Source organism: Rhynchophorus ferrugineus, unplaced genomic scaffold (genome assembly GCF_030347505.1).
Source record: "Rhynchophorus ferrugineus isolate W39M unplaced genomic scaffold, kcgeb_rfMv2 rfM8, whole genome shotgun sequence".
Taxonomy (NCBI): Eukaryota; Metazoa; Arthropoda; class Insecta; order Coleoptera; family Curculionidae; genus Rhynchophorus; species Rhynchophorus ferrugineus.
Genome location: NW_027472587.1, coordinates 678,529 through 695,429, shown reverse-complemented (window position 1 = coordinate 695,429; position 16,901 = coordinate 678,529). Strand labels below are relative to the sequence as shown.

At 30.1% G+C, this 16,901-nt stretch overlaps 1 protein-coding gene across 1 annotated transcript in view; it reads left to right on the top strand.

Annotated features, from left to right (window-relative positions):
* The window catches only part of LOC143201057 (uncharacterized), a 66,056-nt gene that overhangs the window by 13,464 nt on the left and 35,691 nt on the right, over positions 1-16,901 (top strand). Inside the window, exons 3-4 of the mRNA XM_076411905.1 lie at positions 3,971-4,012; positions 14,299-14,454. Coding sequence (XP_076268020.1) covers positions 3,971-4,012; positions 14,299-14,454 — 198 coding nt within the window. The remainder of the gene's footprint in view (positions 1-3,970; positions 4,013-14,298; positions 14,455-16,901) is intronic.

The window sequence follows — 16,901 nt, the reverse complement described above, 5'->3', positions numbered from 1 at the left end:
TATGCTTTTAAAAATGGTATTCTTTTAAAGAAATATCTGGAAATTTCATTAGACCTTTTCATGTGTTATCTTTACACTATTGAAATCCTATATTAACCAACGGTGTACGAACGGATGTTCTCATCATTAAAAGCGCTGCAAATCTCTAAGATTTATATGGATACTTTTCAAACTAACAGTTTCCTCTGAAATAAGTGTATTAAGTTATTGAAAAAAATATTCACTATATTCTTGAATTTGTAATTAATTTTATTAATAATAATTTTAATACAGTATTGTAGCGACGTTGAGGCATGTCAACCTTACATTTACAATCATAGAATTACATCATAGAATAGCTGCCTACAAAATACCCAGAAAATATTATCCCGGATGTTGAACAGGAACAGACGTGCTACCATTGAAAGCCTATGAGTCTGTTTAAGTAAAACTGCACCGTTCCCTTTTATGTAACACATTTTCTGAATTTATAGATAACGTCAATAAGTAACGGTCAAATTATGTCAACCATAACTGTTTAATTTCTTCCTATCTCCATTGACCGAATCAATAGTTCGTAAAATACATTTCATATACTTGATCTCTGATAGAGCTAACATCAAAGTGATCTCTATTCGTCACCCGCTTCGTATAATGAGAGTTTCTTTTCGGTGAATCCGGTATTATATATTTTTTTTAAATTTTGAGATATCTTAATGACTGTGCCCATTCAGTGCAGCTGCAATACGCTAAAAACTACTTTCAATAAAAACCACACCAACTTAGAATTTCTATTTTATTTTTCTACCGCATTTTACTGTAAAGAAGGGGCTTCCATTATATCGTTCTTGTTCGAAGTAACTGATTAGAGACGTAATATGTTTCTGATTCTGACTATCTAATGGCTTCGGCATTTTCAGCCAAGAGTAACAATAAGCAGCGATTTCAAATTTATCAAGACCAGCAAAGCACTAAAACAACGTTTGTCGGTTTATAACCTATAGTTATTATAATTAATGTTTTGATGATTTTTGTAGACGTTTCACAGATGGACGACTTTAGTAAGCTGATTCGGTTACATGTTCGGACTTATCGGATAGCATTGTATCTCTTTTTAAATAGAATAAAATTAGAAGGAAAATATTGTCTGATTTTACTTAACGAATGTACAAGTTGTAATAGTCAATACATTAAACATATTGATGACATGAGTTCACTGTTGTTTTGAATAGAATATAGGTAAATAATATTCATTTATGAATATATAAACATTACAATAACAAAGCAAACTTATATTTCTATAAAGATATGCGATAAACTTTGTTCTACACCACCCATGAGGTCGAGTTTTAGACGCACCATTTATGTGGACCAAATAACCATTTATTTTTACAATCCCACAATAATATATCTATATAATTATGCACACCCGAAACATATAAGCTGAAAGCATTGTCCGATGTATCATCATCTTTGATTATGTTGTTTAACAAGCAAAATTCAATCCTATCATTGTCAAAATTCTCATTTATGTTTTGTTTCATAAAAAAACTTTTCTTTTTAGTTGGAAAAATCTTTTAATTTAATACTTAGTTGGAGTTTTGAATGCCTCTCAACTTACCAAAATAACAACCCGCAATTTTAATGAGGATTGAGCTGTTCTTTCAATATCATTTTTGACACCAAAATTTACGCGAGCCAAATTTCAATGTTTTTGGTTGAATTTTATTGTTGTGAAATACCTATATGATCAACGAGCTGTGATTTTGTTGAGGTATGTTCATCAAAACGTATAAGGGACATCGAGTCATATTTATCTGAACTTTTACTTTCACAGGGTCAATTTTTCCTAAAATATAATTAGTTTGCTATTGAAATAAATCCAATTTACAAAAACTCTTCCCGGATTCTTGATGTGGCAAATAATTTTCTATATAATCGTATCTTTGATGGTTCCTGTTCACGTGATACTCGATAAATATTTCAGTATTTATTAGCACTACAATCATTTAAGGTTTTAAATATCTGACTTGAATGAATTATTATCTGAAACTGTTTGGGAAATATTTAAATAAATAGAAATAATAGATTGGGAAAAAAGACTTTCAGTTTGTTTTTACATATCGATGACCTTTACTTATTTTTCTGTTATGCTAAAACCTTAATTCTGCCATTGTAGAATTTTTTAGATTTCTGGGCACAAAAATGAATCAAGTGATTCTCACAACCTTCTATTGAAGATAACTTTATACCATTAAATTTTTCTCAGGCGGGGTAAAGTTCTGGCTGTATCCATCGATAACATTAACATTTCTCGGCTACATCATAGAAAACTAGCAGGTTTTATTAGCTAGCGTAGCTGTAGCATAGTTTACTTGATTTATTTGATATATAAATACTGCCCAATGTCATTTATAGAATAATGAAACATAGAAGGCGATCTCCTATGTATAACTAAATTTAAAAAATATATAATAATAAAAAAAACATATATTTATGAAAATATAGTTTCTTTAAAATTTATTTATTGACTAACGTTCAGTCTGTAGTCATTTGCCCTTACAATGATTTAAATATAGTTATATATCTAGGATGATTCATTTTAGTCTGTGATAAAATAAAGTGTATGTATTAACAGTGTTGTTTTCTATTAATTACACCTCTCTACACTACACTACACAAAATGAAATGGTTTGATTCTTTTGAGTTTGCGTCCTTTTCCAGTGTTATCCAAGAGATGTATTACTTCGATATTGATATGAGAATGCAAGTCTGTTCTCATCTCTCCTTTTGTCTTGATTTCGTGAGTGACAATCTGTATCTTAAGGCCTCGGTCTAAGTAATCGGTCCTGTAGTATCTGGGTGCATCTACAATACATTGGACTTTGTTTTGGAGAACTTGTATTGTATTTGTGTTATTTTTCGTATTTGCTTGTATAAGTCGTGTAAGTTTTGCATCAAGATGCATTCCGTAATACTTAGCATTGTTGTTATATGAAATGATATTATATGATAGTATTATTTATAGTTATTGGTGCTTGTACAATCTGATTATACGTGAACTGCACATGCGCAGATTTACTTTCGTTAATTGTTATTTTCCAGGTTTTTGTCCAATTATTTATATTGTAATTTGTAATTTTTTGTGTAATAATTTTCGTGTGGCTTCTTCGCTATTGATTCTCTAATATTTTTCATTTGTTGTATATCACATGTGTAGAGTAGGTAAATAATTAGACCCCATACATTTAGCATGCTTTAGCTTCTTTTACTGTAAATTAAGATTTTTCTTATTTGATTATAAACATTATGATTGTAATGTAACTAAATTCATTAAAATATATCAAAAACCCTATCTAATCTATGATGTTTAAACAAATATGTTTATACAAATTATTAGGCCAATAATGTAATTTTTGTGTGAACGTATTTTTGTGGGTTAAACGGCCCTGTGACTTCTTGGAGGAATGCGGATCTCGGTTTTCTCCAAAGTCTAGTCTAGTCTAGGGGACTAACAATTTCTACAATAATGAATTGTATGACTTGTAAGAGGAAAACCGAGCTCAACCTCTCCAGGAGTTGTATACATCTTTGTAATTGATGAATCAATTTTCAGTAGCTGGAAATGGATCGATGATTGTGTTGTTGCCAAATCAACATAGCTGGAAAGATGGGAAAGAAATGGTAGAAATTAATGCAAAATATTTATACTATATATCTCTATATACTATATATATATATATATATATATATATATATATATATATATATATATATATATATATATATACTTCTTAATAAATGCATTTTTAAGATGGAATAATGATCAGAATATATAAAAGCACCTAATATAATAATAATAATTGATAAAATATATTTGATTAGTTCGTTATTAATCAATAATTAATAATTTCGCTACTAACAATATAATCTTCTTGATATAGATATTAATGGGCTGATAAATATTAATCGATTTATTTACAAATTGCAGCTCAATCCACACCAGCAAATAGCGAAATATTATCTGATGATCGTGAGTATGAATCCTGCCTAGCCATACATAATCAGATTTAATGCATCGCCGAGTTTATTTGGGGATTAACTTTAATAACCTAATTTATGATATACTAATTTTTTGAAGTGTTATTATTTCCTACGGGTTTTTTTGGTTTTCTCTGTTTTTTTCTACAGAACTGACTTAGAAGTATAACATATAACAGAATAAAGCTATGTACGTTTGTTGTTTAGTCATTTAGTGGTCAGCCTTTCTCATAATTCGGTTGCTACTAACCACCATATGTCATCTTATCAACCATTCATAACAATTCATACTAATATGAATGCAATGATACACTGAATAAAAGCAATTAATTTCCCGTGTGTGTCATTATTTATGTGTAAAATTATATAAAACTTCTAAATTTCTCGGCAAGGCTATATAAAAGAAATTTTTATTCTTTAGAATTTATAGGGGCGTTTAGAAAAATGTAGAAAAAATGAATGATTTCAGGTAGATTTTGTTCAACATAATCTTCGTATAAATCAACATTTTTCCATTTACTATTTTTTGTTGGATATGAATCATTGTCCTCCTCAACGTTTTTTTTATTTTGCAAATAAAATTTTACAAGTTTTATCATAAATTTTAATTTTTTTCATTTTAACTATATTGTGATAAAATAACATCTAATCTAATCTATTATCTAATTTATTAGTCCACAATTGTCTTCAATCGAATGAAACTGCTGTTTTTATCTGCTTTTATTTTCTTATAATATTAATATACTGATCAACGTCTCTCCACATTACTTCATAGAGTAACCAATGGTCTTATTTACCATTCCCAAAAGTTTTAATCGGCAGGAAATAGTTTGTTGAGTAACCTTAAATAGATAAGCTCTTGCTCAGTTCGGCAAAAATTTTCGTCCAGTAGGTCGTCCAATTCTGAGTGTTCACGCTTTCTTTTTCCACGAGGAAAACACTTAATTTGAACCTCTGGAACCATACTCAATACGTTCCTTTACTAATATAATCGCCACTATTCGTCTCTATTATCAACCTATGTGCTTCAGCTGTAGTTTTTTGCTATTAAAAATTATTAACACTTCCTGCAAATGTTTATTATTGGGTTCAAAACTAGTTACGGTTAATCACTCGAATAACGCAAAATAATTGAGTAGTTGGCATATATGTCGCTAAAACAGTCGCCATTCTTTGTGGGATAGGTTGAGTGTTGGCCCATTTGTGTACCAAAACAGTCCTCCATTGCTTCATTCTTTTGAGGTTTGGCAAGGTAAGATTTTTGATGATATTCTGATTCTTGATTATACTGATCTGAGGCTCTTCAAACAAATATTGAAACTTTTGGTCCATGTGTATTGGTGTATATGGTTTAATCATTGTAAGAATTTCATCGCTGAGGTTGTCGGTGTATTAATTTGCAGTAAAGTGGTGAGTGATGTGAATGAGAGCACCAGCTGAATATCACAATATATGCCGCCCATATTGGAATCTACCCCACGCTTGACTGTAGGAAGCAGGCAATCCGGATCGTAGGCTTTATTTAGTGTTCTACATACACAATCTTTTTTAATGTTCGTCGATCTCGTCCTCGATCAGTTAACTTTGGATTTCGCCCACTACTTCTATTCTCCGATGATATTTTACCATGTTTTGTGCATACTGTCATTACCGTGGATACTGTCGCTTGTCAAACGTTAAAAAGTTCACCTCCTGCTAAGCGAGCACCAACGATTTGCCCTCTATTAATGACTGAGAGATCACACACTTTTTCGATCGCTTGTTTTTCGCAGAAAAAAGCGTTCAATACACTGAAATATAACCTACAAAACTTGGCATATAAATTAAACAATACATACGCGTCGAATTATTTACACGGTGTAGTGTTTCCAACATGCAACAAGATGTACTATATTGCATGGTATTCATATTATGTCGTCTATTCCTTTTATATCACATTGTGTCTAATTTGCAACTGAAATGATCAGGAATTGTAAGGGCATGTTTTGCCCATATATATCGAATTTTCATACACCATTTTGAGTCCTTGATTTCTATTGTTGCCATCTTCTGTATAACAACAGATTTCAATTAGAACCCCTCATATAATATGATGTGTAATATACCATATAATATAATAGTTATTGTCCTATTACAGTCCGCAACTATTAATTTTTAACTTCGTTCCGAAGCACTATCTAGTCTAACTAACACAGAGAGGGATTTTTAATTTTTAGAACAATATGATATAGAATATTATAAGAACGCATCACACGGGATCAGATCTGGCGAGTACGACAGTTTTGATTTAAAACAAAACTTAGTCTCATCAACCTGTGCATCTTATAGTGAACATGAAATAAAAAACTTGTTATGCAGATTGTATTAATTTGTCTGTGATTTATGACTTAGTTTTAATAGTTTAAAATATCTAGTAGATGTAAGAAATATTATGTAGTAAACGTTAAAATTATTAAATATTGTTAAAATATACATGAATAAGCAGAATTACATAAATAATTTAAAATTATTCTCTTAGCATTCTACAAGCTGCCCAAAGGGAAATAAGTATTTGATGAGTTTCATGTTACTCACTTTATTAGTACTTGAGTACTTTACGTTAGCACCTGGACACTGTATCACACTCGTTATAGTTTACAGGGGGATATGGCACTGAATTCGGATGATGGCATAATATGGAGCGTCAAGGATGGCACGTAGCACTTTACTTTGGAATCCCTGAAGAATGGTTGCGTTGGATTTACTAGTAACACCTCATATTGCGATACCATACGCATGGGCCTAATAATTGACTTATAAAGAAATATATTATTTTCCAAAGATACCTTGGATTTACGTCATATGAGGCAATACATCTAGTTCAGTTTAATTTGGTCAATCTGGTTCTTTCAATATAAGCGTCGATCCAGATATTTTCATAGATATTTAACATTATCTGCTTGTGGGAGTTGATGAGTATTAAGATCTACCGGAAGACAAATTCTTCTACGCAGGGTGAACGTCAGGTAAATAGATTTTGTTTCATTCGCCTTGATATGTCATGTTTTTAAAATAGGTTTTTAAATTGCTGTATCGTCAGTATATGTTGCCACAGTGGTAATGTTTGACGGTACGTCAGCCTTCCGGACACCTGGATATATTGGGTGTAGGTCAGTGTATTCGTCATCCTGTTTCACAATAAAATGTCTGTCTGTGAGATATTATTTTAACAGTAACAAAGCGCCGATGGGGTAGAAAACTTTTCAATTTAACTTGAAGAAAACGTTTGAGATGTATGGAGGAATGCAGCCGAGCAATTTTATTTGTTTGAGTTTTTATTTATTTTATTGACCAATCTAAACTTTCTCTATTGTTCTGTGTTTGTTACGGAAACCAAATTGATGCTCCGGAATAATATTTCTTTCTTCTGTCATTACTTTAAGCTTCTTGATGTATAGTTTCTCGAAAACGTTGGATATCAGAGATAACAGGCTTATAGTACGATAGGAATAAATTACTTTTTCCCTGGTTTGAGAATCACAGTGATTTGGACAACTTTCCAAGTGCTTGTTGAGCCAAGTGTCACTTGGAAAATAAATAATGTCTGGCGACCTTGGAGGCATGTCGAATTTCACGTTTGTTTAAATTTAATAATTAATTAAATACCCAGAAAATATTAACCTAGATGTTGACACGTGCGGGGTGCCGGCAGCGCCGACTAATAAACGAAAACGAATAACCGGCAACCCTGAGACGTTTATCTGGGAGATTATTGAAGGGTACTTTCGATCATTTAGACACTGACCAGCGTTCAGTTCAGACGTGCCCCCATCGACTGCCCAAGCCTCGTCTTCAGGTAATGCTGGGTACAGATCGGGCCAACGAAAAACAACGAATGAGATTCGGCGTTGGATACCGGTGGCCTTCGATGAAACCTACGTATTACATTGTATTTATTATTAGGATCAAACGTTCGTTGGGCGTAATTTTCAACGGCGGCGGCGATTACAGTGTATACCTAGGATTCAATTAATTTCTTTTGATGTTACCGACACTTTATGGATTGCAAGCGAATGCCAACTAACCTTCGTTGGCTGTCGTCAAACCGTCCAAACAGAACTAGAAATATCTCACCAAACCCATTCGTTGGCCCGGTCTGCACGCAGCATAACATCGCTGTCAGCCTTATTATCTACTGTATTTTCCATATATTTATTTGCCAATAAATAACGGTCACATCATGTAACCATAACTATTTCATTTGGTTTCACCTCCATTAACCGAGCCATATAATTATACCCTAAAAATGAAATATAAAAATACATTAATTGTATAATTATTTGTAGCATGCTCGTAATAATTAATCATTTTAATTAATTTTCAAGGAAAATAAGTGATAGTAATATGGTTTAGTATTGAATCAAGTATACGACCGAACAATCATAAATAAAATGGTTTGAAAGAATTGTATTTCGTTGGAAATCTTTAATTTAACAATAATTACTTACCACATCACAGCTTAAATAACTTTAGTTGACGTTCTGTATAAAGTATTTTGATAACATTTATTTATTCCTATTAATTGGCTATCTACTGACCTTTCGGTAATTGTTTTTAAAATATATAGTTTAGTCTTTAAAAAATGTTTAAGTAAATATAACGTCATTCAAATGATAATTGCGAATTAAATAGATTAAAAAAGGATACAAGGAAATATTATTTATTGATTGTTGATTTAGTACCAATATAAATAAATCATTATGATGTAACCGTGCATTATGCATAGATACATGGAACTGTTGATCTAAATTTATTAAAATAAATTTATATTAGATTATTGATTATTATAAAAATGTTACGTGGTAGAGTCAAAGTTATAGGAAATCAGATAATATGATATTATTTGAAAATTATTAAGACAATTAATATTGTTATTAATGGTGATAGCTGGCTGTAGTTGTTAAAACCACACGATGGTCCTTTATTTGACAAAGAAACAATTTTTAGGAACGGTTATTGTATCTACAAAAGATCTTGTATTTATCATTAATCTTTACATATTTTGTTCAGTACAGTAGTTCAGTTGAGTATAAGAAGAACATTCACTACAGCAATAAAAAGATTAAGAATTTACGGCCCATAATTCGGAACCTTTGAGATGATCACTTTAGAGGACACACATTCGCCAAAATTAATAGCGAATAGAATGGTTATGGAATTATGTGAGTTGAATATGAGAAGAGCAGTGACTACAGCAATAAAAAGACCAAGAATATAGGGCAATAATGACAGTCTGGGCAACACCTTCTTTTATTACGTTTTGATAACAGAAATATAGTTAGTTAAGAAATATAATAGAGTTAGGTGGGACTAGTCCTTTACTTGATGTACTCCTTGATGCTCCTGTATTGCAACATAGTTCAATAGCTACTTTTGATCACAATACTATGACGATTGACCTAAAGACTATATACAAAAACCACGAGGGAACAGCAAATTGCAAAAGGGCGATAAAAATAATAACAACTGAATCAAGCAATGGAAAATCAGTTTTATTGGGACTAAATCTGCCCATACCAATTTTATATTTAAGAGAAATACATAGCAACACATCCCTATCATAGCAAAATATTTAGAAATAATACTGGATGCGTTAGAAGACACTCATAAAGAAGAAGAAAGATAAACTAAATATTCATTTTGGAAAAACGTATTGGCTATTTGGAATACATTTTGCCCTGTCGACATACAGAGTACATACGGAGTACAGTAGTTAAGCCCATATGGACATATGTATTCAGATATGAGGTTGTGCCAAGAAGAGCGATCTAGACATAACTCAGCGGTTTTAGAAAAAAGTATTGAGGAGTGCTGTTAATGCGCCGGAATTGGAATTGATACTATTAACCAGATAAATTAAAAACCACTGTTGAGGGGGCAACTAACCAGATAAATTAACCACCACTGTTGAGGGGGCAGGGACAGTATAGATCGAAAAAGACGACTCAGGAGGACTAAGAGTTTTAAGTTTGTGTGATGTGATTTTAGTGTAAAGGACAACACAGAAATCTGAGAATGAGCGAATAAGAAAAGTAATTTTAATGAGAAAATATTCAGATTTTTTATATCAATTTAGTACTTAGCATCACTGAACAGTTATTGTTCAGACTGTAATTTTTAGTAATATCACTGAGATATTATTTAATAATAAGAAGAACTATAGTTAATAACAATGATTCAATTGAGCGTCAACTAGAATAATTTTTTTCGGTACTGGGTACTACCCATCAGTCCTTAATCAAATTACGTACCCCTTTTATAAAACATTATTCAATATAAATAGTTTAATACATAGAAAATAGACCATATCCTTAATAAACTTTAATATATCATAATTGGAACAATATATTGAATATATCTAGTCGGCTTGAATTAAAAGAAATCATATTGGCCAAACCTGCTTGTATAGAAACAAGTGGTAAAGAAATATTTACGAAGCACAGATTAGTGTAACGTGTTTTCCTGTATGCCTCTGTTATGGAATGTGTTTAATTTTTAATAATATAGGATAAACATTGACATAACAATTTTGTACTGCATCATTGAATAATTATGTTATTGTTAAGACTGTAATTAATGTTAAGACTGTAATTTTTACTAAGAAATTAATATCACTGAGATGTTATTTAGTAATAAAAAAAGTTACAGTTAATAAGAATGATTCAATCGAACGTCAACTAGAGTACTTTTTTGTCGGTACTGGGTACTGCCCATCGGTCCGTAATCATGTTACGCACCCCTTTTATAAAACATAATTCCAATATAAATAGTTTAATACATATAAAATAGACCATATCCTTAATATACTTTAATACAAAATAATAAGAACAATATATTAATTATACCGAGTGGGCTTGAATTAAAACAAAACATATCCGCCTGCTCGTATAGAAAAGGTGGTAAAAAATATTTACAAAACACAGACTGCTATAACGTTTTCCTGTATGCCGACTGTTATGTAATATATCTAATAGTTTTTAATAATATACGATAACATTGACATAACATCAACGATAGTATTGATGACTGATTGACGGATTTGTACCAAATTTTTTTCTACTGCGCATTCACGTGGTTTTCGAATCGCGATTTTAGATAAAACACCAAGCGCTTTGTTGACTAGAAGTTTATTCGCTGTTATGAAGATTTTGCGTTAGTTGTGCGACAGTCATTTTTAGTTGAGAACTCCTAATTCACACGTTATAGTATAATTAGGAAAAGAGACCATGGCAGTCAAATACAGTAAGTTTTTTATTTAAAAAAATGAAATCAAGATTCAAGCATCATTAAAATCGTCAAGGCCAGTACCATATAACAGTTTTTTCTTAGGTTTACAATAAACAATATTATTTATTCCGATCGGGTTTAAATGTTTTAAAAATGTTACGTAATTTCTAATCAACAAAAAGTTTTGAATAAGAATTATGGGGACTTCTCAGACATTATTGGTTGTTGGGTTGGATTAATATTATTAAAATTGAATTGAAGAAAGTCTTCATTATTTTTTGAGGTTATTTCAATGATAGTTTCAGACTTGTTTCAGTAAATTGTTATATTTAATTTGGTACACTTTTAAACGGTGTATGCATTGTGAATAGAACCACATAGTGTTTATCTTTAGTATTTAACATTTAACAGGGACAAGAATTTACCTAGTTTCTTAAGGAAGTCTCCAAAAACTAATGACACAGGATTTAAACGTAATTTTTTGATCGAAGTGTATAGTTTATACATTGAGTTATTGATAATTTAATAAAATTGCGTAAACTGAATTAACAAATTAATGAATAATTAATGCGGTGTTGGATAGATAATATTTCAAAATATTTCAAAATATTTCATAATTTAAGAAAACTGTTATTTGTATCATAATATTAGCCTATTCGAATTATCGCATAAAATATTTGTTGTCTTATGCTGTTATATTTTTCTACTATCTAACAAACATTAGTTTTGATCAAGTGTCAGTATATTTATTAAATATTTCTTAAAATAAAACAATTTCATCTTTTTGTTATTAAATATTAATTATATATATAGTAAGTTTTTTTCATGAACAAAATATCAATTATATCTCTATAAATTTATTAATATTCTAGAGCAATTTTGTTTAAATACATAATAACTAAAATGTGTTAAATAATCTTTGTTATATCTATAGTAGGATAAATAATATTACACTAATAATATTACTAATAATTGTTTCAGTTGATAAAGCGAACTAAAAAAAATGACAAATTAAATCTACCTGTTGACTTATTTGATTACTTAGATTCGTCCGGTATTAAATTCAGTGAAAATATTAATTAAATTTATTGAGGTTATATTGTTAAATATTCATAAATAATGCAGTTGTGTTTGATTTATAAGACATTATTTCAAAACATTTCGTAATAATTCACTTTTAAAAATGCTTTTTTCAAAATATATATTTGAAAGTCTCCTTTTACCAACTACGGGTTTATCTGGACTGGGCCTAAAGTTTAACGTGTGCTCCGAACCACGGTTCTCAGCATTAAGCCTACCGACTGGTGAGTGGCCAAATTTAGTAGTCATCTCAGAAGACATCCAGTCTTACCCAACCTGGTTACTGAGAACCGTCCCATCGCCTTTACCACTGCGCCACCAAGGCGGCTTTTAAAAATGTTGTAAAGTAATATTATTTATTTTATGGCTAAATATTATGTAACACGCACTTTATAACTTCTGCAAGAATACGATGACTTCCTGCAGCGGCATAATAAAATATTGAACTTAAATTACCTGCAAATACCATTTTTCAGGAACAAAATTTACATAAAACTGTATTGTGCGAAATAGTAAACCCTTTTGACTATGTGAGAATTCAATGAAGTTATCAAATCTAGATCTTTTAAATTTTAACAATATTAAACATACCTTATAACTGATAATTATATTTTAAAGATATTAGTTCATCATTAATTATAAATTAATAAAACTGGAGTAAAGATTAATCACTACATAGTATAAAACAAAGTCGCCTTTTCTGTCCCTATATCCCTATGTGCGCTTAAATCTTTAAAACTACGCAACGGATTTTGATGCGGTTTTTTTCAATAGATAGAGTGATTCAAGAGGAAGGTTTATATGTATAATACATGCATAATATACTAAGGTAACATTGCTAATTTTAGAGGTTTCTAACGTGATGTCGTAAATTAACCTATTTTTTTAGGCTTATTTAGCAATTAGCAAAAACGCTGCCTAACCCTACGAGTTAGATCAAATTAATGTACTATAGTATTGTACACCATAAAAAGGTCTACAAAAAAGTCCGCGATGGTATATGTTTATCTTTTAGGGATAACCCACATTAACCATTTTTATTGTTTACTTTTTACGTGAGAAAATGGTTTATTTACGAAGCTATTTTAAGCAATACGGCATTAATCCTTATCGAATTAAGTACCTTAAATACAGTGTGCAATTAATATAGATCAGTATGGTTCCTTACAGCATGTAAATTAAACAAATATTTTCGGAGATATTACAAATTTAAAATTTGCGTTTAAAAATGTGTAATGTAATAAAAATTGTATGAATTTAGATATTCCAAAGATAGCAGGAAATCTTCATAGTAAGTATAGGGGAAGAGGAATTGTTTTACTCCAAATTTAATGCGTGCAGGCCAAGGGCAGTAATGAATGAACCAAAAATACTGGATCGATTTTAATCATGTTTTCATTGAGTGACAAGGCATATATATTTTATGCCCGTGCAAAGCGGGCCGCTATGTTTTTATATACAACGTTCATATTTCTTCTGTAGTGTATTTAATTTAGTATCAGCATTGCACCCGTGCGCAGCCGGGGCGGGTCGCTAGTCTAATATAATGAAAAGTGGCAGTAGAATATTATTTAACATAATAAAATTTGTCATATTTCATATAAAAATTGTTAGAATTGGACAAATAAAGAAACAAATTGAAAGTCTGAAGATAGAACAGCTAAATATATTTAAATATCTTGAAAACGAAATTAAAAAAGAGGGTAGAGAGGGTATAGAAATGAGAGAGAATGGATCATATACGAGTAAAAGGGACATAAGTTAGATGGGACACCAAACATGATATACATCACTTAGGAGTTTCTGTGCACTTTAATAAGAACCCCATTATGTATTTTTAATTTTTTATTTAAAAAAAATAGTGTTTGTTGATTAAAAAAGTGTTTGCTCGACTTTTATGAATATTTTAATTTAATTTAACAATTGTTTCAGCACCAAGACTTGTAACACCGCTGGAAGAAGCCAAACGATTTATGATCGATTGCTTCAAAGCTGTTGGTACTCCACAAGACCATGCTGAAATAGTATCCGAGAATTTGCTAGAAGCCGACTATAGAGGACACTACAGTCATGGAATGAATCGATTGGGTAAGTGTCTAAATAATTTATCTCTATATATAAATATAAAAAGTTGATATAAAAATGTTTGTAAGACTATATTCTAAAAAAAATGCCGGAAATAGTCGTTCGAAAAACCCACTTAAAATGATTATGAAAATTAATTTTTGAGTGTTCTATTGTTATATAGTTTATATGTATGTATCAAATAGAAAACCTATAGATTTGTCACACTGTCAAAAACACTAGCAATTCATAGCGACACTAGCGATTCTCAATAGTTTATATGGTTACATTTTATGATATAAAGTCGTTATATTGCAAAAGGTGATTTAAGAAAGGTAATACACTCTAAATAATGTTTTTACACATTTCAGATTCTTCTATTTATATTTATTAGATACGAAATATATTTATTTATTTCTTAAATTGTGCAACAACGGTTATTGTTGCACCATTTGTTGCAATCACTCCATTATTTCTGTTTAATATAAATTATTCTAGCTAAACAAACAGGACATCGTACGTTGAATGCAGTTAATCAGATCTAGAATCAACTAGAACGTTTAAACAATATCTTGAAATAATAATTAGTAAATGGCGAGGAAGCGTACAAAAACATTTAAATATCTTTTGATTTGTCTACTATATCTCTGATATATATTGGTATCTTCTAAATGTTTTGTGTCTTTTTTTAGGTTTTATGTTCCTAATTACAAATTGAGAAATATATAAAATAGGTATATTTAATTAACTTAATATTCAGTGTTAGTATTCAATTATTATAGGAATCATTAATATATATTACACGTATTAATTCATCTTATTTATTAATTTCTTATTTGTTACAGCAATAGTATGTATTACGCCATCCGTTGCAATTAATGTAATTCCTGTGAAGTATAAATTGATTAATTTAGCTAAATAAACAGAATATGATGCAATGGATACGATTAATAAGTTTTAGTGTTAATCAGAAATTAGAAAGAATATCTTAAAATTACAAGTTTATATGTATGTATTCAATATTTTATGTTGTTTTTAAATAATGTTTTTAAGTATTTAAATAAAAATGGAAAACATTCCAAGCAGGCAAATTTCATTAATTTAATATTTGTTGTTAGCATTCCATAATTAAAGGGATTATTAATATTTATAAGAGGCGTTCACTCATTACGATTTTTAATGTATTGTCTCATTCATTATAATTACAAAAAATGCATTAATAATTATAATTACATCATGTATTCTAGTAAATAGAAGATATGTTGGATCAAAATTATGATAATTCAACAATTGTGCTAACTTTAAGTGAAAATATAATAGAGAGTGCTAAAAGGGCACTGATACGGAAAGCCAACCTTCCACCGATGGAGTAACTAGAAGGAGAAGTTTAAAACATGGGACTAAATCTGTAAACTACCCAATAGAGATAAAAGGATTATTCAAGAAAAAAGCCAGAAGAAGATGGTAAGAAACTGGGGATACTATAGACAAGAGCATATTTAATTATAAAATTGAACAGTCTAAATGAGATTTCCAAAAGCTCAAAAAAGAATCAATAAACATTTATCTGCAATGACTATCAGCATATACAAATTGCGATCACTCCTTCTGAGGAGCAACTATGATGACTATGAAGCTTATAATATCTATTTCCAGTAACAGTGCTCTAATAAAATAAGTGCAAAGTGAGAGACAGAACTGCAGTTTATTGTTGGATGAATTATTGTATACATGAACATATAAATGTTAGAAATAAATTAATGGTTGGTCTGGGAGACCAGTTTATTTGGAATTAAGTTAAAAATGTTTTAATTCGTGTTATTCCTGTATAATGTAAATGGATAGTCAATTCTGGTGTTGAATAGATATTTAGAAAAAAATAATTGCTCGTGATGGTGAGAGAGTGAAATTTGATTAAGATTGTTTAAGTTTACATTGTGTTTAGCTATCTTTTGATTTGTTTAGTCTGTTTCTGATATGTGTAGAAATTTATTAAATAATTTATGTTTTTATCCTTTCAAGGTCTTTAATATTATTTATAACTTAAGACAGCTTAATATTGTATTTTTTATACTTAATCGCATTTTTGTGTTTCTTTCTGTCCTTCCAAACTGTATCGCTTTCTCTCGAATTATTTTTTTCCTTTTAATTATATATTGTTCTACAAAATATTCGGCTACGTGTTTTATTTGCTGTAGGAGTAATTATCTTTCTTCTCTGCTTTAACAATGCTTTTGTCATCCGGTACTAACTAGTTCCGTATTATTATCTATGTGTGGTTCAGAGCAAAATACTTCCTGCTTCCCAAAAATTCTTAATTTCTTCTCCTAATTCAATCCTTTTATTTAACCAATACATTTATATAGCTTTCCATATCACCATTTCCTTTTAGGGATAGATTGCAAAGATGCCTCAAAATAAGTTTTTCCAATTATATTGATGTTTTCTAAACATTATCTATACATATTAAA